The 23,347-nt window shown below is 38.0% G+C and overlaps 1 protein-coding gene across 20 annotated transcripts in view; it reads left to right on the plus strand.

The window, feature by feature from the left end:
* PHLDB2 (pleckstrin homology like domain family B member 2) overlaps positions 1-23,347 on the plus strand; it is a 130,638-nt gene that overhangs the window by 78,831 nt on the left and 28,460 nt on the right. For 16 of the 20 annotated variants that reach the window (XM_060098920.1, XM_060098922.1, XM_060098909.1 and 13 more), the window contains 4 exons: positions 10,584-10,712; positions 16,449-16,604; positions 17,560-17,670; positions 19,457-19,546. In XM_060098920.1, the coding sequence (XP_059954903.1) occupies positions 10,584-10,712; positions 16,449-16,604; positions 17,560-17,670; positions 19,457-19,546 (486 nt within the window). The remainder of the gene's footprint in view (positions 1-10,583; positions 10,713-16,448; positions 16,605-17,559; positions 17,671-19,456; positions 19,547-23,347) is intronic. The other 4 variants (XM_060098924.1, XM_060098925.1, XM_060098913.1 and 1 more) reach the window with 1 other exon arrangement.

A 23,347-nucleotide genomic window follows, 5' to 3' on the forward strand; every position in this document is an offset into this window, starting at 1 on the left:
GCCTTGCCATTGGCTTCAATGCAAGTGCACTGCTCTTTGAAAAATGCACTGCAGTTTTCAGGGGATCCTCACACACTGCTGAGTGAAAGCTGTGAAACACAGCGGACACTTATTTTGGAAAAGAATATTTTTGAAATGCTTACACATTTCAGGCCACAATCTAAATGTTAGCCGATACCTCCTAGGGAGTATGAAGAATTACTTGCAGTTTTTAGAATTCAAGGTGGTAGTTGGGTTTTTTGTTTTTCTGTTTGTCTATTTTTTGCGGAAAATATTTCACTTACTCTCCTCTCAAATTCTGAGTTAGTTATAACTGAACTAAGCCTAAATTAAAATTCAAAATTCCAGTTTGAGAAAGAAAAACTAATGAGCTTGAACACATTCCTTTCTTGCTCATCACGTTCTCCACTAAGCTGAGAAAAAGAAAAAAAATTCAGTTTGAGTAAACTCCAGTGGTAATATGTGGAAAGGATTTCTGCTCAGTGTGGCTTCCTTTTTAGGCTTCTCTTTGTTTGCGACCTATAAAGGAGGGCATTTGATCTTGGTGCCAGAGAATGAGCTCAAAAAGATATTGTCAGAAATTGAAGTCAGATTAAAAGCTACATATCAATATCTTGGTTGCCTGCTTATCAAGATTAACATGCACATCTTTTTCATATTAAATTTTATGTATGTGCCTTCGAGCTCTAGACTTTGAAATAATAAAGAATCCATTTGGGTAGTAGCTATATTTTTCTTTAAAAGCTGAAAACCATATCGAAGGATTGATTGTCTAGTTCTGCTGTACAGGAGGATTATGGTTTTCAAAGTTTCCGCACTGATACAGCAAGAAACTTTCATTGGAGGCATCAGATGTTTTTGTTTTGGTGCTTAGTAGTATTTTACTATTTATGTCCTACTGGAAAGCTTGCGGGACATAGGAATGGGGTTTCAGGTTCCCTGTGAACCTGTCTGCCTTCCCCATCCATGTAGTTGTTTATCTTTGTGTAGCCCGCATATGATATGACCTATAACTTCTATTTGTCTACCTGTCATTAGCATCAGATTCTACACAAAAGTGAAGCAAGTTGAGTCAATGCTAAATCTCACTTCCCAGGGACAGTTGTGTTATATTCTCCAGACCTAAGTAATGTAGAGTCAGAACTCCAGGAACATGAGTGGAAACAATCAAGGAGGAGGCTACTTCCATCTTTCCTATTATTGTTTTGGTGGCTTGATAGAGGCTGTGCATAGGAGAGAGGACGCTGGGGGCTTGAAGTATAGAATCAGCTCATGCAGCTGTTAGGGGATTAGCTGGTCTCGGAAGGTGGGATTATTGTCTGTCATCACATGATATGAAAAATGGCAAAAACTGGCTTTGGGTGAGGGATTCCAGAGGAGAATGAGGGAAGTGAAAGCAGACTGAGCTGGATGATGTTACTGCATATTCTTGACAACCGAACTCAAATAGAGACCCATTACTGCTTGGCAACATCTCTCTGTTTCTCAAGTAAAGTTATTCTACCATTTTATAGCACGGCTATTTCATACCTTCACTCTGTTCAAACTTCTAGTCCACTTTCATTACCCTGGCTCTGAGATGATCTCACCACCTACTTCACTGAGAAATTAGAGCATCTCATCTTCACAACTAAGGAAGGCTCTCTTCCCCTCAAATACCAGTCCCTTTGGATGTGCCCAGGGTACCGTCCCAACATCTAGAGGTCTACAGCCCTTCTGTTCCGAACTCCCCCCAGCCTCTCCCACTTTACTGGACCTGTACTGTCAGTATGCCAGTATTATTATTATTTTTAATTATTATTATTTAAAAATAAAGTTCCTTCCAGCACTTGCCTTAGCTAGTTTCTCTTCAGCATAGCCAAGCTTTTCAAACAGTTTTCTCAATATACTGTGTGTTCTCCTGCTTAATTCACCATTCCTTCCATTCTTGTTCCACTACTCCATAAGATTTGCTCCTGTTAAGACCACTAAAAGCCTTGGTGCTGCCTAACCCACCCACTGGGTGCTTTTCAGCCCTCTTATGATCAGACTCCTGAGCAGCATTCAAGACAAGGGACAACTCTTTTCCTTGACACTTCCCCTCCCCCACCCCTTTGCCTTCCTGTACCACACTCCTCTGGTTTTCCTTCTCTTTCTCTTACTTATCTCTCTGACTTTTCCATCCGAGTTCCCGTTCCTTCTTCCTCTGCCTCTATCCAGCCAGTTGTTACAATGTCTCTGATCTGAACCACCTTCTTCTTTTTTTTTGAAGCAAGCTCAGACTTTCCCAGAAGTCCACAGAAAAGTTCTGCTTGCTCTCGTTGGTCTGAATTAAGATATATGCTTTGAATCATTTACTTTTAAAAAAAAATTTAGGTGTAATTGACATATAATATTATATTAGTTTCAGGCATACAACACGATTCGATATTTGGATACATTGTGAAATGATCACCACAATATTTCTGGTTAACATCTGCCATCTCTTGTTGAGAACTCTCTTCTCTTATGTTCTCACATTCTTTTATAGCCATGGCTTCAAATAACATGTACATGCTGGTGACTGCCAAATGTATGTCTTTAGCCCACAACCCTACTCTGTACTTCTGACTCATATCCTGTAGCCTACCTGATATCTCCACTGAGATATTTCTCAGGTATTTCCAGCTGAACACGATGTAACCGAACTCTTGATCTCATCCTTCCCCTGGCCTTCCATACACTTCCCCTGCCTCTGATCCTGTTCTTCCTCTAGTTTTCCCATCAAGACATGGCATCTCTATCCACCTATATGTCCACACAGAAACCTGAAAGTAGATCTTGATACTGCTTTCTCTATCACCCCCACTTCTAATTGATTACAAAGCTATTTTTCAATTACTTTAACTTCTCTGCATCTCCTCTCATAGCATTCTCTTCTAAATCATCAAAATTTCCTTTTGAGTTCCATTTCCATTTACTTCCCTTCAGTCTGTTTGCTTCACAGTAACCAGAGTGATTTTTCTTTTAAAATTTAAATTAGGTCATATCACTCTGGTTTGTGTTCTCCTGCATTTTATATAAATCTAAACTCCTTACCTATCCTGACCCTTTCTATCACCTTTCTCCCCTCTTCACACCACTTTCATGGTGGCCTTCCTTCTGTTTGTTTAAAGATCCATCCCACCCTCCACCCCTGCCAAGGTCCCTGGCAGACCAGCATTCCCTGCCTGGAATTCCCTTTCCTATATTCCATGCCTTGTTGGTTGCCTGTCTTTCAGCACTTAAGTTCAGTGTTAGTTTTTCAGAAAAACCCTACTAGCCCTTTCCAGCTCAGATTATATTCATTCTGTTGTTCTTTCAGTCCTTTTACAAATAAGATTTTATAATTTATATTTGTTTTGGGCTTGTTAGATATTTATTTCCCTCTCTAGCCTGTGAAATAGAGGCAGGCACTGTTATCCACTGTTTATCCAGCTCATAACAGGTGCCAGAATACCGCCCAGTGTTCTTCGGGAATATTGTACTTGGATCTCCTGCTAACAGTGAGTCCTGGCTGGGTCTGAACAGAAACATTGAGCCAAACACCTGCCTGAGAGCTACGTGCAGCCAAGTTTCAGGACAGCTGGGGTGGTCTGTCCAAATGCTCATGCCAGGGGCTTGTAATCACGCTGCCCGTAGAGCCAGAGCGTAAGAGAGAAGAAGGAAATGGCCTTTGCCCTTTTGGATCTCATTTCCTTTTCCATACACCTGTTGCTGCTGTCAGATATAAACTGTGGAATGAGAAAACCAAAACCTTAAAAGATATCCCTGTTGGGGAAGCTCCAATTCAGATGTCAATAGCACATCCTGTAAGCCTGGCCCTCATTTTTTGGAGACAAGGCCTGGAGCCATAGGAAGAAAGCTCAGTAACACCTCAGAGTTCAAATCCTGGTGTGAAATTAATGACATTGTTTCCTTGGCTCTCAAGACCAGTCTTTAGCATTGTTTCTTTTAGCTGATTTGGGAGCTATCATTCTATTTTACATATTTAGTATAAATTAATGTATTTCATAGGTGACCACTATTTATTGTATGCTACCATATAAAATATAAACTATAGACATAATTACATATACAACGTAAAATATAGACAGTGTATTTAATTGTGTATTTGTTGAACATTTTTGCAGTGGCTCCCTGGGCTGACCTTTCACTGTCCTTACGGGGACCACTGTCCGGAACATCAGTGCCCCTGTTTCCATGCGGCTCTGAGCTAAATGCCACCTGCCTGTTGTGTTCTCAGACGGTAGCCACATCACAAATAGAGTCTCTATGAACTTATAAACCCTAAACAAATAGAAGTATCAGACTTGAACATAAACCCAGAGGGGATGTTTATTTGACGCAGTAAGCGATAATCCATAGTGTTTTCTTAGGGCAAGAGAAAGGAGAGAGACTTGTTAACCTCTGTGCTGGTAGATTGTTTTAGGTTGGTGGGCTTGATGACTGGGGGTGGGGAAGCCACCAGAACCATGAAGCTCAGTTTGGGCAAAAGCTGGAAGCGACTTCCCTCCCCCTGCACTTCCCCTCTCCAAGGCAAAGCCTGACTTGGGGCAACTGCTGAAAAGTATGAAAGTGTTCCTGCATTTGTTTATGTACATTTTCCTTCTGTCTTTGTCTGTTTCTGACTACATAAAAAATTCAGAACTAAAAATAGTTTTTCAGTTTCTCTATTTTTGGATTATCTGTCTCATTTCTGCTCCTTAGCATATGACAATGAAAAGTTAGCTGTACTGAAATTAAATTAAATGGTTAAGGAAAGGCTCTGCTTACCTAGTATTGTTGAAGAGTCTTTCCATCATCTAGATGGTGATCACAAAGCTCAAACCATCCTTCTGTTTAAGGATCTGTCCTCACACAGATAGGTTGTGATATTTTGTAGCTATACTGGTCTGCACACTTTTATAGCTAAACACACTTAGAGGTGTGAGCTGAAGTTTAAATCACTCTACGCCATGCAACACGTTCCTGGGTGAAATCTTGAATTAGTTGACTATTTTTCTGTAATAAGCATATAGCTTTGTGTCTTAAGTGGTTAAACTGTATTCTCCATTATTATCTTGCCAGAGTACCTGTTACTTCCTCCCCATCTTTCCTTCAGAGCCAGGGGAAGACAGAGAGCCTGCCCAGAATTCCTCAGCAAAGTGTTAATGCCTCTTGAGTGCAGTCTTTGCCAAGTCACAGGCAGTGTTCAGAAGGGACCCAGCCCTTCCCGTGCCTCTTTCTTACATTTCAAAGTTAGCTCCCTGGTTAGAGGAAGTGGAAATATATCATAGGATTCGGGGATTAAATCAACAGGGTTCCAGATTAGTGTGATTTTTTTTTTATGGTGGTTGTTTGATTATGTAAATCCTTAGTGTTCTGATTTTCCAATGTTTTCTACACTAAACATCCATCAACTGTGCAATTAAGATGTCAAAGCCAATGGTAAAAAAAAGCTTAGGAAAGTAACATAAAAATGTGCCTCTTTAGAGGCAGGCAGAGAATGGGTTTTCAGCAATAACCATCTGGGGACACAGGTCTGTAATCTTTCCTCTGCAATTCTGAAAAGTTTTGTAGAGGAAAAAAACTTTTTATAAGGTTGGCACCAAAACTTAGTTGGTTTCAAAACCTGACTTGGACTGATATTCACGCTCAATATGAATATTCATAAGTAGCTGCAGAAATAGAAACATGTTTGATTACACGGTTTTGCCCCAGACCTCAGTGGAAATGCCATACAGTATATGCTATATGAACTGTGTTACCTCTATCAAATGCAGAATATTCTGAAATCTAGAACACATCTGGCCTTTAGAATTTCAGATAAGTGATTCTGGGTCTAAAACAATTGCCTAATGTTGAACCTCTGAGGATGCCTGCCTCTCTAACCACCCCGCAGGGCTCAGGAACTGGAAGGAGGGGGCCTCTCAGGGTGTATGGAGAGGACTTTGGATGGGCTACCCTTAAAAATGATGGCTTAGGTACTATGAATCTTAACATATCATTGCATCAATTCCAAACTTGACCCAGTGTTTCAATAAACATGGCCTGAGTACCTAGAGGGTGCTGGAGTCTATGCTGAACAGTTTGGAAATTAGAAAGATGAATCTTAATTTTTAAGAAAACCTTTATCAAGCTAATAAGGCTGCCAAATTAGGAAAAAAAATATATAGGATGCTTGGTTAAATTTAAATTTCAAATAAAGAGAATAATTTTTTGGTGTAATTATGTCCCATGCATTATTTAAGACATACTTACATTTAAAAAATCATTTGTTGTTCATCTTAAATTCACGTTTAACTGTGTATCCTCTATTTTATCTGGCAACCCTATAAACTAATGAAGTAGGCATCTTTTCAGGGTAACCTTGAACCATCTGCTTACCAAATATTAGTTAAATGTGGTAAAATTATTTTTTTATAGGTATTCAAAAATTTTCTTTGTAGTATTGGAATTCAATTAGAGCCAGCAAGTTAAATTTCAGTTCCTTCCTTCGAGAATACAACTTAGAGAAAATTTATTATTGTCTTTTAATCACGGATCTGGCAAAATAAGTGGTCCTGAGAAAGCCTTAGATTATTAAGTTTATTCAAGATTATTGGCAATTCTTGTGTACATGTTCAGATTATTTAGGGTAAATTTATACCCACTCCTGATCATTTGTATGATTAGAAGCGAGTCGTTCTACCTCTGAAAGTGAAATGCATCATTCCTCTCTGAAAGCATATTGGATATTGGAATCTCACAGTTCTTTTTTTCTTTTGGTTTACTTGAGGCATTTAATCTAATAGTAAAAATTTTACATTTGAGGTGTTACCTGTAAGAGAGGACTTTTATACTATGAAGGAAAGGTGCTAAGGCCAAATGTCTTCAAGTTTGGGTAGATTTTGTATTAATGTCCTATGTCTTCATGACAAAAATCAAATTGTAATTAATTTTGCCTTTGCCTCTCACATTATTCTGGGTGGCTAAATCAGTGATTCTGACTGCATATGAGAACACCTGGAGAGATTTTTAAAAAACTTGTTCCCTAGCCTTATACCCCCTAGGTTTCTAAGTGAAGGCCTGGGAAATACTATATGTAAAAGCTCACCCAGTTTATTCTAACGTGGTCAGGTCTAAGAACCACTTCATGAGGACAGTGATCAAGTTACCTCGTTTCTCTGTCTCTATTCCCCTTATAAATATTTATTGATTGAATGAATGAACAACTCACCATGGAAATAGATGTAGGCCCAATTTTATATACTGCTTTTTACTTTCATTTGCTGGTGAAAAATTTACCTTTGGCGCTATATACACTTTAGGAACATCAGTCTTTTCTTTTTTTGGCCACGCTGCATAGTTTGTGGGATCTTAGTTCCCCGACCAGGGATTGAACCCTCCTCAGCAGTGAAAGTGCAGAGTCCTAACCACTGGACCACCAGGGAATTCCCAGGAACATCAGTCTCAAATATGCAAAATAGGCAGAATCTTACAATGAACTTGTGACCCAACTGGATTTTTGCTGGCCCATCAAGAGAGGACAAGTCAATTTGAGAATGATGGAGGTGTCTGTGTTTCTAGGGAAGTCATGTTCTGGTCTTTGTTATAAATACACCCTTTACATCTGGATCTTCCTGGAGTGTTCCGATTCCTTATAATGTTATTCTTTCCACAAAGTTAAATTTGTTAAATATATTAAAAATGCATTTTCATTCATTTATTTCCTGAAACCAAATTTATGAATCCTAAGAAAAAAATGTGTGCTCTCTCCCAATTTGATGTTTGGAAAATATTGCTGTGCCTATAGTAGTTAGAATAGGTGACTTTAACTAATTTAAATCTGGGGGGAAGAGAATAACACCCAGTGTTCATATTTTACATGTAGAAAGCTAGAATCCCTGAACGCTGGAATGTCATCTAATTTGTCCAACTATTTTACCTTCCCTGTAGAAGGTGATACTTTCAGCTCTAATTAGTTTTCTTTGAAAACTTCCTGGACAGTAAATAGAAGAGAGGTATATTAATTTCTTTCTGGCTCAGAGGTTATCTACCTTTGGCTCTTGTAGGAGTGATATCACGTCTGTGGCCCCCTGTGGTGTATGGCCGGGCCCATCTGCCACTAGTCCCTCTTTCATCCTTCCCCTCACTTCCTTTGCCCTAGCTTCGGCCTCACTGAGCTGTCACTCTGAGACCCAGGTAGTGGTCACAGAATTACGGATAAACCACAGAGAAGCTGCAGAAGGTCCTGATGGTGTCTGCTTGCATAATGGTTCTAACTGCCCCCTTGTATGGGATTGCAAAACGTTTTGAGCACCTCAGAAGGAAGGCACTATGTAAACATAAGGTACTTTTTATTAGTTGTTTATTTGTGCTTATTATTAGCAATTTAAAAATTGAGAGCATCAGAGGAATAGTTTGGTTATTGCTTCGGAGTTGAGACCTGTGTTTTAGGCCAGTGCCTTTCCATATTATTAAGTATCGTATCAGTGTTTTTTATAAAATATTATTTTAAATTTTAAGGCTTTGCATCTTTGCTATTTGATTGGAATGAATAGTTTTCTTATTTATTTAGCTTTCTGTTTGAAACTAGAATGGCTGCAAATTCTGGTGATACAACACCTAGAAATAGACCTCTTTGTGGACAAAATTCTTTTGCTGTGTAATAGGGCACTCTTAGATCTTCACACAAGGGAAATAACACATTTTCTTAGCCAAAGACAACAGGTGTTCTGTATTGTTGGTTTTATTAAGGGAAAAAAATGATTAATTTTGAAGCTAAAGATTAAATCTAACTGGCACTAGTATATTCAATTTTACTGTGAGGTAACACTTGAGAATCCTTTATTCTGTGAATGATGCCATCACTTTTTCTCACTCCTACACAGCAGCTGTGCACAGTGAGCACACTTCACAGTGAAGACTGAGGAAACTTTCTTTCTTTCTTTTTTTTTGTTCGGCCACATAGCTTGTGGGATCCTAATTCCCTGACCAGGGATTGAACCTGGGCCTTTGGCAGTGAAAGCGCCAAGCTGTAACCGCTGGACCGCCAGAGAATTCCCTTTTAGGAAACTTTCGTTATCGTCTGCTAACTTCTAAGTTGTGGAATCATTTTTAGGTTGATATATGGAGTAGGATTCTCAGTTTTCTCACTTCTAGATGTAATCATTTTGAGAAAGAAAAAGTGCTTCTAAATCAAAATATACATTTCTAAAATGCCCTTGACATTTTAAAATGTAAGCCAAAAGTGGAGATTCAAGTGTACTTGTGTAGGTATTGATGTCATATAGTTTTAGACTTAAACTCGAACATCTTTTATAAAGAATCTATGTATATGTTTACACAGGACATCATGACCATTTGGATGAAGAAATGAGAGTAGTATAAATTTATAGGGCTACTTCAAATCTTCATCCTTGAAAAAATTTTTTCTGTGATATGCTTAGAAGCCAGTTTTATTTCTACCAAATCAATAGTGAACATTAGAAAGTCAGGTGATGGCAAAGATTTTGCTTATTGAAGGGGTCAAAGGGTGGTGGTGCTTCCATTCCACTGAAGTGCTTTAGTTTAGGTTGAGAGTGTTACACAAGGAGAGAATTAGGTCTGAAATTTACTTCAAGGGTTCAGAGTATTGTAAAGGGAACATAAGATGGGAAAACTGGCACTAAACACATTGAAGTTTTGTTTCTCAGTTTGAGAGGCGGCCTTGGAAGACCGTGTGATACTGTATTATAATACTTGCCTGTTATACCCTGGAGAATATCCAGGGTCACTTTGGAGTGTGTGACTTGGGAGGGATTTAGTGTTATCTTCTCCTTTCTTCTATTCTCTGACCCTTTCTTTTTTTCCATGGTCCATGTTTCAATTATTTTTTATGCCACTCATTGTAGGAAAGTCCTTATCTCCACAGTACATGTCACACCTTTGGTGCATCTGAGCTGTCTAACATGCCTTCCTCTTGCTGCTTTGTCAGTCTTGCATTTTTACTAGCTCTCTCAGTGTCTGAATTAGACACTCTCCCGGGCAGCAGATTTTCTAATTGCTTAAACTCTGAAGTTTGCCAAAGAGCTAGAACTGTTCCACGTGACCAGGGTATCAACTTGTGTACCTAATGTGCCTCTAACCTGAGAACAAAATTTCAATAATTGCCAAAGCTTGCTTAACACCTGCCTTCAGCAAACTGGACTCTGACGGTGCTTGAGGTAAATGCCTGCTATCCTCTGTCTGGTTCCCTGCCGAGTGACTCTTTGCAGGGCTATCTTAGGAATTCGGTTGGCATTTCTTCTGTTCTTTGTTGACCATTGACCAATATGACCGTTGCTTCCCCTGCTTTTGTAACGTGGTGGCAGGAAGGAAGGGAGGAAGGACGGACAGGGGTCGTTGCCAATACCCGATGGAGTGGACTGGGTTTGGAGAATGTAGAAACGGGGCCCCTGGTCCTTACTTCCACTTATAACCCCTTATCCTAGTCACTAACAAGATATGTTTCTACATTCATAGGATGTCTGGAGTTTGTGTGTGTTTGCTTGTTTGTGTTATCCTTGGGAAATGTTCACTAACGACTGCTGGGGGTGTGAAGGTAATTTCTATTCTTCTATTTTCTGATTTCTGAACTTCAGGAGAAGGTAAAGCTTGATGCTGAAAGGGAAAAACTAGAGAGGCTTCAGGAGCTTTACTCCGAGCAGAAGACCCAGCTGGACAATTGTCCTGAGTCCATGAGGGAACAGTTGCAACAACAACTGAAGAGGGTCAGTAGCAAACAGGAATGTGCTAGTTGTTTTTTTTTGTTTTTGTTTTTTTCAATTAAGTTCCACTTACCTATGACTTCCTCCTTCACATAGCATAAATTTGCAGAAATTCTGGTCATTAGATACGTTTTAAATAGAAATATGCATGCTGACTGTATATATTCCATGCTAATCAGTTGAAAAATTCCTTGTTGGAATCCTTTGCCTCATTAATAATGCAAAAACATTTCCCAAGTCCTTTTCTGTAACAAAAGAGAGCTATTACTGACATGTAACCAACAAGACTGTAGCGTTTAAATCAGCTGAAGTCTTTCCCTGCATTCTGTTCTCTGCTGCATCTTGAGTCCTGTTTGCCCTCGAATGTTTCTTTTTTTTCCTCCTCTCGATTTTATACTCCTGTCCACAAATTTTTCTATTCTCTGATTTGCTCCCCACCACCACTCATCATTTTGTTTTTCTTTTCCTTTCTTCTTCTTAGTGACCTTGAACTCATTAGCACGATCACAACAAACAAGACCTAAGATGCAGGGCATTCAACATTTTCTCATACAAGCTTCATATTTTTAAAAACTTCGTGAAGCATAGATCTTCTAGTTGAACTTTATCAGATTATTCTTCGATCTTTAATGTTGGCAGTGTTGAAACGACCTCGATATTTATCTTCCTAGGTGGATAGTTTTGCAGACACTAGCAAGGCCACTTGATATTTCATAGCTGCTTGACAGCTGCGTTATTTGCTCTAAACAGCAGCCCAAATAGACTGTGACTATGGAGAGGCAGTCATTAACAGTCTTGGACCTCTAAAGGAGCCTAATAGTAATTAGTCCTAAGTCAATAGCAACTTATGATTCCACATGAGTAGGAAAGAAGACTACTTTTATTCATATTGCTAAGTCTGTACCTTCTTGGGCAACTGGGAAAAAGTCAGTTAAGATAGCACACCCCTGAAAATGTTTAAGATGACCTTGAATACAAATATGTTTGATATCTCTGAGTATCACTAGGTTATGAAAAATTACAGTTGAAACTTTTCAATGTATTGTACAGGTTGAATAAAGAATACCCAGTACAGACAGGTGAAACTACAGTGTAACGGTTCTAATATTTTTAATTTTTTACAATGTTGGATCAAAAACTGTCTCTTCCCCTTTACTCATTTTATTGTGTACAGCTTAATTTGCTATAAGAAGATAAAACTTCCTGTCCCTCAGTGTCCCAAGGCTCTGAAAGCCTTACGATAAAAAATGATTGGAAAAAGAATAGTATTTGTAAAATTATTTTAGCTTGTAATTTTTTTGTGTTTATGCCAGTTCACAAAAGAGATTGGGAAACTGATTTTTTTATATTTGTTTACTGTTTTTCAACTTTCCTTATTGCTAAAGATTTTACACAGTCACCATAATGCTTTATGTAGAGTCAGAAGCATGGTTATATATTTTGTTCTTCCCTTCCTTTAGTTATCCAGTTATTGTTTCTATTCTTCATAAATATTGCTTCAAATAAAAACTGATAGATTCTCTTAATAACCTGGAGTCAGCATGATATGAATAATTACTTATTTTGTAATTTTGTAATTAAGTAATTACAATTGGAATTACAATTGGAATTTTGTAATTAAGTAGTTACAAATTACTTAATTTGCTTAATCTGTTAGATTCTATAGGATAACTCATAAATTTGTATATGTCCCAAGGATTTTGACTACAAATGAGGAAGGGAAATGATACAGACAGCCTATTCCACTAACTGAAGGCAAAGACTCCTTCCTCTTCCTTTCCAAGCAGAGTGCAAAATTCTTATCATAAAACCCCTTTCCTTAGGAGAGAAAACTGGTTCGTGCTAGCTTCTGTTCACCTGATATGAAAAGAACTACTAATTAATTCTGTTTTCCAGGGAAGGATGATGACCAAAATAACTCTCCACCAGTCCTTTGGCTTAATCAGTAAAAAGTTCACTTATTTCATGAGAAGTCCATTCATACTGGAACTTCCTGTCTTATCACAACTCATTTCCCTTCAGACTTAGAACACTCCAGAATAGCACTTCATTACAAAGCTTTCCCCAAGGCATTTAAGCTAGATTCAATAAAGCTGATTTTATTACAAGTAACTTCATTAGGCAGCAAGTCAGACAAAATAGAAAATAAATGAATAGGAAGAAAATCATTTTCTCAAACTGTATGCTGTCTCAAATACTTAAGCCGAAATTGTAGAATGATTTTGTGCATGCAGCACTCTGGATTTACGACTGGGCTTCTGACCCCTAAATCATTGCTTTAAAGCAGAATACAGTTTTCATCCGATGTTGATTTCATGGCCCATGGTTTAATGTAGTTGATAACGGGCTCACCGATCGAACTGTTTCCTGGGATACAAGTAGTGTGAGAAAAAAACCCTGAAGAAAATTGAGCCTTTCATCTGCTGGAGAGGACTGGCTAGGATAGTATTGTTGTGTTTTGGTATTTACTCAGCTGAAAGGTTGATTTCAGTCTCTGATTTTTAAACAATTCTGTTCAGTAATATCTACAATTAGGAGCCTTTTTTTTTTTTCTCACTAGCTCTACTATGAGTTTATCCTTTAATCTTGGACAAGTCATTCAATCTCTGTGGGCCTCAATATCCTCATGTATAAAATGAGAAGAATGTACTACATGATTTCCATTGTCTTTTTCCAAATTCCAAAAGTATGCAAAAAAGTGTTTGACTGTAGCACATAAGATGGAGAAATAGTAACAAACCCTGAGCTCCATTTAAATTTGCTTTCAAAATTGACCTTGAGCTGTCATAAGATTATTTCTGTAATCTCTCCTGGCCATTCCACGTCTAGTCTCTTCTTTCTGTTCCTCTACTAGGCAAAGAAAACATAAAGTTGTACATGTAAACTTCTGCCATATACATTCTCAAAAGTTATTGGAAGGAAAAAAGGAATTCCCTTGAATTTTCTTTAGCACAGCTGTCTTATTTCCTTTCACGCCTGGCCTTTGAACTTGCCAGCCAGTAGAGATTTGTCATGTACTTTTAGTGGAGAAGTTTAGTTAAAATTTTCACTCAACTAGCCATACACTTGACTTTGAGCTTCCTGTATATATTATTCTGTGCTCAATTAAACTATTCCTGCCCCCAAATTCCATCTCTTGAATTCTTATTCTTATCTAAAATCTTGTAAAAGTTTTTTCCCCTCCCAAGTTGTTTTTCTTTCTCAGTGTAAGTTTATATACACGTTTTAATGGTTTAGATAACTTGATCAGATGATTACACCAGAGGAATCTGAGTGCTGAGCTAAGCTTTAATTTTCAACTTTCCTGCCTAGTGTGTTATTATTTTCATGTAGTGGTTTAAATATTTACTACAAATAAATTAATGGCTCTGTGACCTTCATGTGGTTAAAATAGCATATGTTGCACATTAACCAGATGTGGAGTAAGCAACTGACTAGCATAGTGTGTATATTGTGAGCCATATGCCCACTTTGAATGAAGATTCTTTATAAACTAAAAAAAAAAAAAAAGCCTATTAAAATTTTTGTCTCAATAAGCTTTAGCTGCAAACAAAGTGTAATTGAAAAACCTTAAAAACTTGAGTATGGAGGCCTGTATGAATAAACATATCACTGATGTTTTAAGACTACAGATATTTTGTTTCAAGACATAACACTAGTGTTATGCCTCAGTTCCTTTAACAGTGACTAGATTTGGTCCACATTCATTAATTCCTGTGAAGTTATAAGCATGAAATGTCTGATGAACTTGAAATGTCACCCAGTTACTTGAAACCAAGACCACTTTACATTTGGCCAATTAAAATATAAAGAAGCTTTAAGAAATGCTGAATATGTTTTTCAAATTGTTTTTCCTGTTCTTAGGCTTTGAGAATACACTGTCTGTGTTGACATAATAATCTTGTTGCTATAGTGTTGGTTGTAATTTCATGGTAGCGCATAGTTCTTCCGTGAATCATCCCCAAAATAAACTCATTCCTGAAGATAGAAAAATATTCCATTTGATTAGAAGACATATATAAGTTTATCACTTATATAAAAACCAGGGGAAGGGGTGGTGTGTTTAAATACTGATATAGATCTAATTTATCATATATTTATTTATCCAACTCTTTTTAATGTGTCGATTGAAAAAAATGCCCTGGCACTTTTACCCATGGAGCGCTATGAGCCATGTAGCCTAGCTGCCTTTTTCTTTTTTGGTCATTAATTATTTATAAATTATATTTTAAAAAAAATCTTCTATACATACCACATTTACAGTTCTGTCAAAGGCTCCCAAAATAAGGTGGGTTTTTGTGTGTGTGTGTGGTTTTGTTTTTTTGTTTTTTAAGTAGATGGGAGAACAACTCATACAACATGCAGCAGTCTCTGCTCAGATACAGATTCACTCCTGTCTTCAGACATCTCATCGGTTGGAGAATGCCTCTTCTAGACTATCTGACTTCTGTGATTTCTGTTTGTTCTTAAATGTCCTAAAGATTATTCCTAGAATAATCTTAACCTTTCGAGTCATTCTTTGTGCTTGATGAATGCTGGGGTTTCTACTGTTTCTAATAAAAAGGTTTGTAAACAATTTTAAGGGATTCACAGAAGCCCAGTTTAAGAACTCCAATCTTCAAATGTTTTTGGTGACTTCTCCCTTCATTAAAATTATTTGAGCATGCGTGCCTACATATACATACATATAGGTCACATTATATTATAAATGTATATATTATATGTATTGCATACATGCTCAAAATATATATATTCTTTTAAAATAATGTACATATACTCCTCTACTTGAAAGTACATTAGAGAACATTTATTGAGAATTTGTAAAAGGAGGAAAAACTAAAAAAAATATAAAGAAGCTCTAATATTCCTTCCTCACATCCCAGTGCCTTGTGTGGTATGCCATTTGGGGTACATATATTCCTCTTAGAGACCTCTGATCTGTTATGTATGCCAACTTTTTTTTTTTTTTTTTTTTTTTTTGTGGTACGCGGGCCTCTCACTGTTGTGGCCTCTCCCGTTGCGGAGCACAGGCTCCGGACACGCAGGCTCAGTGGCCACAGCTCACGGGACCAGCCGCACCACGACATGTGGGATCCTCCCGGACCGGGGCACGAACCCGTGTCCCCTGCATCAGCAGGCAGACTCTCAACCACTGCGCCACCAGGGAAGCTCGTGTATGCCAACTTTTGAATCTTTTTTTTTTTATAGTCAACAACTTTGGAATATTGAATTTAATCTTTATACTGAAGTCTCATTTCATTTGAAAATTTGTGGAAAACAGGAATTTTTCTCAAGAGATTATGTCACACCTTTGGTCTGCAGATAATGTTTAGGTTATTTATTGAATTATTTTTATATTTCATGATCCATTTTAAAGCCACCTGGTAGATTTAAAGCAAGAATTCCTACAACCACAGAGCATTCTAAAACCAATGGTGAATAAAAATTTAAAAAAAGAAAGAAAAGAAAAGCAGTAAAAAAATAATAAATAAATAAATAAATAAAACCAATGGTGAAAGAGATGCTGCCCTCCCACCCCTACCCCAGTCCCTTTTAATTTCATCCTAAAGTTACTGCTCTGGGGTTTAACTCCAGAGAGAGGATTATCATGTTCTAACCCTGGTCCGTGTTGTAACTGGAAAGATATTTTGGTCTTTTTGCTTTTAATAATTTTTTCTTCACATTAAGAACGCTGCAGCTATTCTGGTGTGTCTTGTTTTCATTCCCTTTTCTCCAAAGGATGCTGACCTGTTGGATGTGGAGAGCAAACACTTTGAAGACCTGGAATTCCAGCAGCTTGAGCGTGAGAGCCGTCTAGATGAGGAAAAGGAGAACCTGACCCAGCAGCTCCTGCGTGAAGTGGCTGAATATCAACGGAACATTGTTGCTAGAAAGGTACTTTTGCCAGGTGTTGTTCAATGTGAAAAGTCAAAATATACCCCTTGCTATGTGACAATAATGATTATTAATATAGCTATAGCGTGTGTCCATCCGTCTGTATATCTGTTATAGCTGAATATCTTTGTGTGTTTAAGCACGTGTCACATTTGGCAGATTATGGAGCCTTCCATTTACATGCCAAATGGTGCCCCCAACTAGATAAACTGAGACTTGTTATAGTCATTGTTGCTTGATGCTGTAGATACATTTATGAATATAAATGTGAAAACCAAGGTAGAGAAAATCAGAAATCTAGATATTTGTTTTAAATTACTTGCTTTTGCAATCATAGTAAGTGGATTTAGAATAATTCTACGAACAGTCTCTTTTAGAATTCCTCTGTTCCCATTGCCCAGTAGTTCTCAAAGATGGCTGATAGTTTACTACTACTAGAAGCAGCCTCGTGGAATTCTATGCAGATGACCGCCTCCCTCCAGCCCTGACTGCCTCCGGATGTCCAGTCCAGAATTCAGCTCTCGTTCCAGAATTTAGAATCACACCCCTGTGCTCTGTACTAAACTGATAAAGTTGAGGGAGAGGATGATGGAGAAGGTGACTTCTTAAGCTTTCGGTTTAAATAAGAAATTCCATTGTTTTTTCTCATGAGGCATCTCCCAAAATGATGCCAAGAATTCATTTATATTCTAACACAAGATTTCCTGTTGACTTCCAGGTTCTTGAAATAGATTTTGAATCACTTGGCCTTAGGTAAAGAAAAGCCTTGAGCTTGTCAGTTCAAAGAAACTGCTCATTGTCTCTGGGTAATAATCACTACCTACCTACCATCAATGAAATGTGGTCACTGTGCTTCAGGTTATAACACTTTTTCTCCCTTTCCCAGGACAGACTGGAAAACCCTTGAATGTCTAATGTACATCTCTATGGTCGTTTTGTTTTTTTTTTCCTCCAGGAAAAAATTTCTGCATTGAAAAAGCAAGCTAATCACATTGTCCAGCAGGCTCAGAGAGAACAAGATCATTTTGTGAAAGAAAAGAATAACTTAATAGTGATGTTACAGAGAGTAAGTATTTCCTTTTCAGCACTGGTTGCAGTAAAACACAGGTTCCAACTCAGGGAAAGTTGCTTCCATCAAAGTAAGTACCTTTTAATAAAGAATAGTGAATTATAATTTGAGGAAGAATCTTCTATATACATTTTTATTTAATCCTCCACATTAATGAGCTGATGCTCTGAATGATTAACTATAATGCAGAAAATAAACAAAGACATTTTATCCATGCTTTTTCCACAGTGTTAAAATCCAAACTATGAAAAATCTGTATGTTTTCTGATTTTCTTCTTTTAAAAAACATCATATTTTTCATCAAATAGGTAAAACATATTCTGCTCTTTTTACTGCTCTCAAACATTTTGGCTCAGTTGCTCTGGTGTTTTGAACTCCAATTATTTGCGTGTGGGTCTTCCTGGCAAAGGCCCAATAAAAATCCCAACAGATTTTTTTGTAGAAATTGACAAGTTGATGATAAAATTTGCAGTTGATCTTCATTATTCATGGAGTCTGTATTTGTGAATCCATCTGCTCACTAAAATTCATTTGTAACCCTAAAATTAATACTTGTCATGCAGTCATTGATGGACAGGCACAGAGCAGTGAAAATTTTGAGTCACTCAATGGACATGCATGTTCCCAGCTGAGATTGAACAAGGCACTTCTCTGCCTTCTTGTTTCAGTTCTCTTACTGTAAACAAGTGTCCTTTCTGTGGACCGTTTAGTACCATGTTTTCACATTTTTATGCTTTTTGGTGATTTTGCTGTTTAAAGTGGCTTACAAGTGCTGAAGTATTGTCTGGTGTTCCTAACGGCAGGAAGGCTGTGATGTGCCTTATGGTGAAAATACATGTGTTAGATAATCAGCTTTCAGGCATGAATTATGGTGCTGTTGGCTGTGAATTTAATGTTAATGTATCAACATTGTATATTAAATAAGATGTCTTTAAAAAGAGACACACATAAAACAAAGTTATGCAGTAATCAGTTGATGAAAATATTGTGACCAGAAACCCAATGGTTCAATATTCCCTAGTTCACTGTTCATGGCAACATTATAGGACACAGCTACTGCAGATAATGAGAATCGACTCTATATGAAAATGTAAAGGGCATAGAAGAGCTGAAACAACTTTGAATAAGAATAATAAAGTTGGAGGATTTATACTATTTGACTTCAAGTTTTACTATAATGCCATAGTATTTAAGAGGGTGTGGTACTGGCATACAAATAGACATATAGATCAAAGGAATGGAACAGAGTCCAGAAATAGACCCACACATATACTGTCTATTGATTCTTGACAAAGGTTCTAAGACAATCCAGTAGGGAAAGGAAAGTCCAGCATGTGGTGCTGGATCAACTAGGTAAACATGGAAAAAAATGAATCTCAATACCATTCATCCTCACACCATGCATATAAATTAATTTGAGACAGATTAATAATCTGTCTAAATAATAATAATCTGACCTAAACATAAAAATTAAGGTGAAAAATTTTCTAGAAAATACAGGTGTGCAAGTACACCTTCATGGCCTTGGAGAAAGCAAAGATTTCTTAAAGAGGAAATGACAGAAGGCTTGTATCCAGAATATATTAAAAACTCCTACAAACTCAAAAATAGTAGATAAACAACCAATAAATAAATTTTTAAAAAACAGACAAAGACTGGAATTGAAACACTTCACAAGAGAAGTTATGTGAAAAGTCAATAAGTCCCATGAAAGAATACTCAGTCGTTAGTCATCAGGGAAATACAAGGTTGACTCAGTTTAATAGATTTTGTGTTCCTTCAGGAAAAGGAAAATCTTTGTAATTTGGAAAAGAAATACTCCAGCCTCTCTGGGGGCAAAGGGTTTCCTGTCAACCCCAATACTCTAAAAGAGGTAAGCTGTAATTTTTCTTGTCTACTTATATCACCTTAGAACTCAGGAGATGTGCCTCAGTTTTATGCGATTAGCTGACTAGGAAAAACACTAACTGAAGTGACTTATGAAAGCACTCAATGCTTTGATGGTTTTCCTGCCTTTTGTTATTTGTGCTTTGAGAATTTCAGGGATTATCTTTGTGTCTAATGCAGATTCACTCTGTGTGTGTATGTGTGTGTGTGTGTGTGTGTATACTTTGCTTAACAGTGACATTGTGGGTTAACTTGAAGTTTCAAAAAATTTAGGGGCCTCCCTGGTGGCGCAAGTGGTTGAGAGTCCGCCTGCCGATGCAGGGGATACGGGTTCGTGCCCCGGTCTGGGAGGATCCCATATGCCGCGGAGCGGCTGGGCCCGTGATCCATGGCCGCTGAGCCTGCGCGTCCGGAGCCTGCGCGTCCGGAGCCTGTGCTCCGCAACGGGGGAGGCCACAACAGTGAGAGGCCCGCATACCGCAAAAAAAAAAAAAAATTTAGGATCCAGACCAAAGCTAGTCTTAAATTCTCTTCTTTCCTTCCTCCATTTTCCTGTCTCAGCTTCTCCTCTTTCCTACTTTCTTCTCTTTCTCCTGTCTCCTAGAACGTGAAAATGCCCCCAAACCTCTCTATCTCCTTTTTCCCCCCATGTTGTCTATGCTATTTTTGCCCCTAAATTGGAAAATCCTATTTACATTAAGTTGTACACTCTCTTTATCCCAAACATCCATCTTTTCCCAGGCTCCATCGCAACCCTTTCCCAAATATCTTTTTACAGAGCTACATTGCTATAATGGTGAAATATTTTAACTCTAATTTGGAAAATTAAAACCCTGACTGAGAAAGAAAATAGTTTTATTTTTTTCCAAAAAGCTAAAGAAAAAGCTTGCTTCTGCATAAAATTTTTCATAATAACAAAAAACTCTTTATTTATAAACTGCTTTAAAAAGACAGCAGAGTTAGGAATTCCTTCATAGAAAGTAGTGTGTGTGTGTGTGTGTAGGTGTGTGAGGTAAATGCTCATCACATAATAGGAGTGAATAATATGTCCCTCAGAAGCATTTTTTGAAATGTTTCCAAAAAACTTTCTTAGACCATTCAGTTTCGTAGTTTCTCTCCATTATATAGAACACAGTTCCGGCAGATTCACTGCATAAAGAGTGGTTGTGAATGGAGTGTAGTGGAATAAGGTTGTCAGCGAGGTGGGCAGGGGCTGGGTCTTGTGAGTTATGTTAAAGAAATTTGGTTTATTTTATGTGGATGGGAAGCCACTGAGGGATTTTAAGCAGGGAAGTGACATTATTTGAGGTCCATTTGTTTAAAGATCACTCTGGGCTGCTCTACTGGATTATAAAGAGGAGATGCTGGGAAACCCATATAGTGGTAATTGCAATAGTATAGGCTGGAGGTGCTGGTGGCTTGGATTTGAACAAATGAAGAGAGATGGAGAAAATTAGCTGGATGCAGAAATACTTCAGAGACAGAGTTGACAGTTCTTGTTGACAGATTGGATGTGGGGATGAAGTAAATTAAGGATATTGTCAGGAATGCTGCCATTATTCCAGTTGGAATAATGAGGTTGATGGTGAGTAGCTGTTACTGAGATAGGGAAGACTGGAGAAAGAATAAAGTTGAGAGGGAAATGCGGTTTGACTCTGGACATACTGAGTTTGAAGGGCTTGTGGCTTCCAAATGCATTAGATAAGCTCTAAGGTCACTTCACCTCTTAGAAGAATAAAATCTTTCCCTTTCTATTCAAGAGTTGTTCTTATTCTCTGCAGCCCTCCTGTTGTCAAAATCCAATTTGCCTTTTTGACTCTATTGGTGTGTCTGCAACTCTTGTGTTTGTTGAGTGGCTGTGTGTCCTCCATGTCAAGCAGACTTGGCTCAGAAGATGTTTTGATTTTCTCCTTTCTTCCTTTCTTCCTTCCTTCCTTTCTTCCTTCCTCTCCCTTTGTTTCTCTCTCTCCCACTTTCCTTCTTTCTCTCTCTCACTCTCATTCTGTCTCTTTTTTTAAAGTGTGATGAATTTATATCCAACTCTTTTAAACAAGTCCCACTTTTGGAAAAAGACATACATTTTTGAAGCAATTAATTAGGATATATGGTTATGACTCATATAAAGAAGCCAACTTGGTTTTGAAAGATTCTACTATCAACTTAGCAAAAGAATAACTCAAAGTTGTTACTCTTCACTGTCATTCATTATCAAAGATAAAATAAATTTGACAACCTAGTTGTCAACTTCCTTTCTTCAGTTTAATCTTATAAAACTTTACATAGTATCTATTGCCCCTTTCTGAAGTGCAAGACTGAATTCGGTAGCATTTTGATACCTCCAATTTATAAACAGTCAACTCTGGCTTTCTCCACTTTGTCAGAATTATAAATTCTCAGTGAAAACCTTGCTTGCAGCCTGGAATTTTTGCTTCACCAACATAACAATATCTTGCCTTTCCTGCAGCCACTGTTTGAAATGATTGATAGGCAAATAGAAGAACCCAAGTGTTAAATTTAACTCAATTTACTTTAAAAGAGAGATATTGGGCTTCCCTGGTGGCACAGTGGTTGAGAGTCCGCCTGCCGATGCAGGGGACACGGGTTCGTGCGCCGGTCCGGGAAGATCCCACATGCCGCGGAGCGGCTGGGCCCGTGAGCCATGGCCGCTGAGCCTGCGCGTCCGGAGCCTGTGCTCCGCAACGGGAGAGGCCACAACAGTGAGAGGCCCGCGTACTGCAAAAAAAAAAAAAAAAGAGAGAGAGAGATATTAATTTATACCCTTTATTCTTTTTTTCATTTTTTTTTTTTTTTTTTGCGGTATGCAGGCCTCTCACTGTTGTGGCCTCTCCCGTTGCGGAGCACAGGCTCCGGACGCACAGGCTCAGCGGCCATGGCTCACGGGCCCAGCCGCTCCGCGGCATGTGGGATCTTCCCGGACCGGGGCACGAACCCGTGTCCCCTGCATCGGCAGGCGGACTCTCAACCACTGTGCCACCAGGGAAGCCCCATACTGTTTTATTGGTGTGGTGAAAATCATGAATGGTCTGTACAATTACTTTCCATGGTAATTTACAGGTGCCTTTTCTTCAAATGTAAATTCAGGAGTTTTGATTCTCATCAATTTTGATTCATGGGTATTTTCTCCAAGCTGAAGCCAGAACTGAATCATTGAATTTAAAAGTAACTGGAAATTCTCTGTTCTAGGGGTAGAGTTGGGAGTTGGGCAAGCTGCCTTAAATTGAAACATCCTCAAGCTGCAACTTCACCTTAGGGATTTGTGTGTGTGTATGTATGCGCATGTGTACACGCGTTTCTCTTGCTAAGGAAGGCTCACAAGAGAACAGTGTCCTTTTTATTTTCATTTTGTTGAGACACCTAAAAGCAAGATTCCATTGCGAATAAATTACTGCTTTATAAATGTCTTAGTGCAAAAACCAGTAGCCTTTAGTCTACATTTATTCACTCTCTAATTTGTCAGGAAACAGGAAGAAGAAGGGAAACTCTAAAAATAAAGATTTATGGAAAAGGTTCTTGAAGTAGAGAGTGATTGCACTGTCGATTTTATGTCTCATATTTATTTTTGCTTGTGATGATTTTAAATGCTGTGTAGTGACAACCTATTCAGTCAAAAGAATGAATGCCGATATGGATGGATATTTAAATCAAAGGTATTGGGTTTTTTATAATAAAGTCATTTTGATTTTATCTGAAAATTTACTTTTAATGTTTGAAATATCATTTTTCAAGATTAAGCACCATAAATCCATTTTAATAGTTGTTGATTGCC

The sequence above is a fragment of the Mesoplodon densirostris genome, chromosome 5 (genome assembly GCF_025265405.1).
Source record: "Mesoplodon densirostris isolate mMesDen1 chromosome 5, mMesDen1 primary haplotype, whole genome shotgun sequence".
NCBI lineage: Eukaryota > Metazoa > Chordata > Mammalia > Artiodactyla > Ziphiidae > Mesoplodon > Mesoplodon densirostris.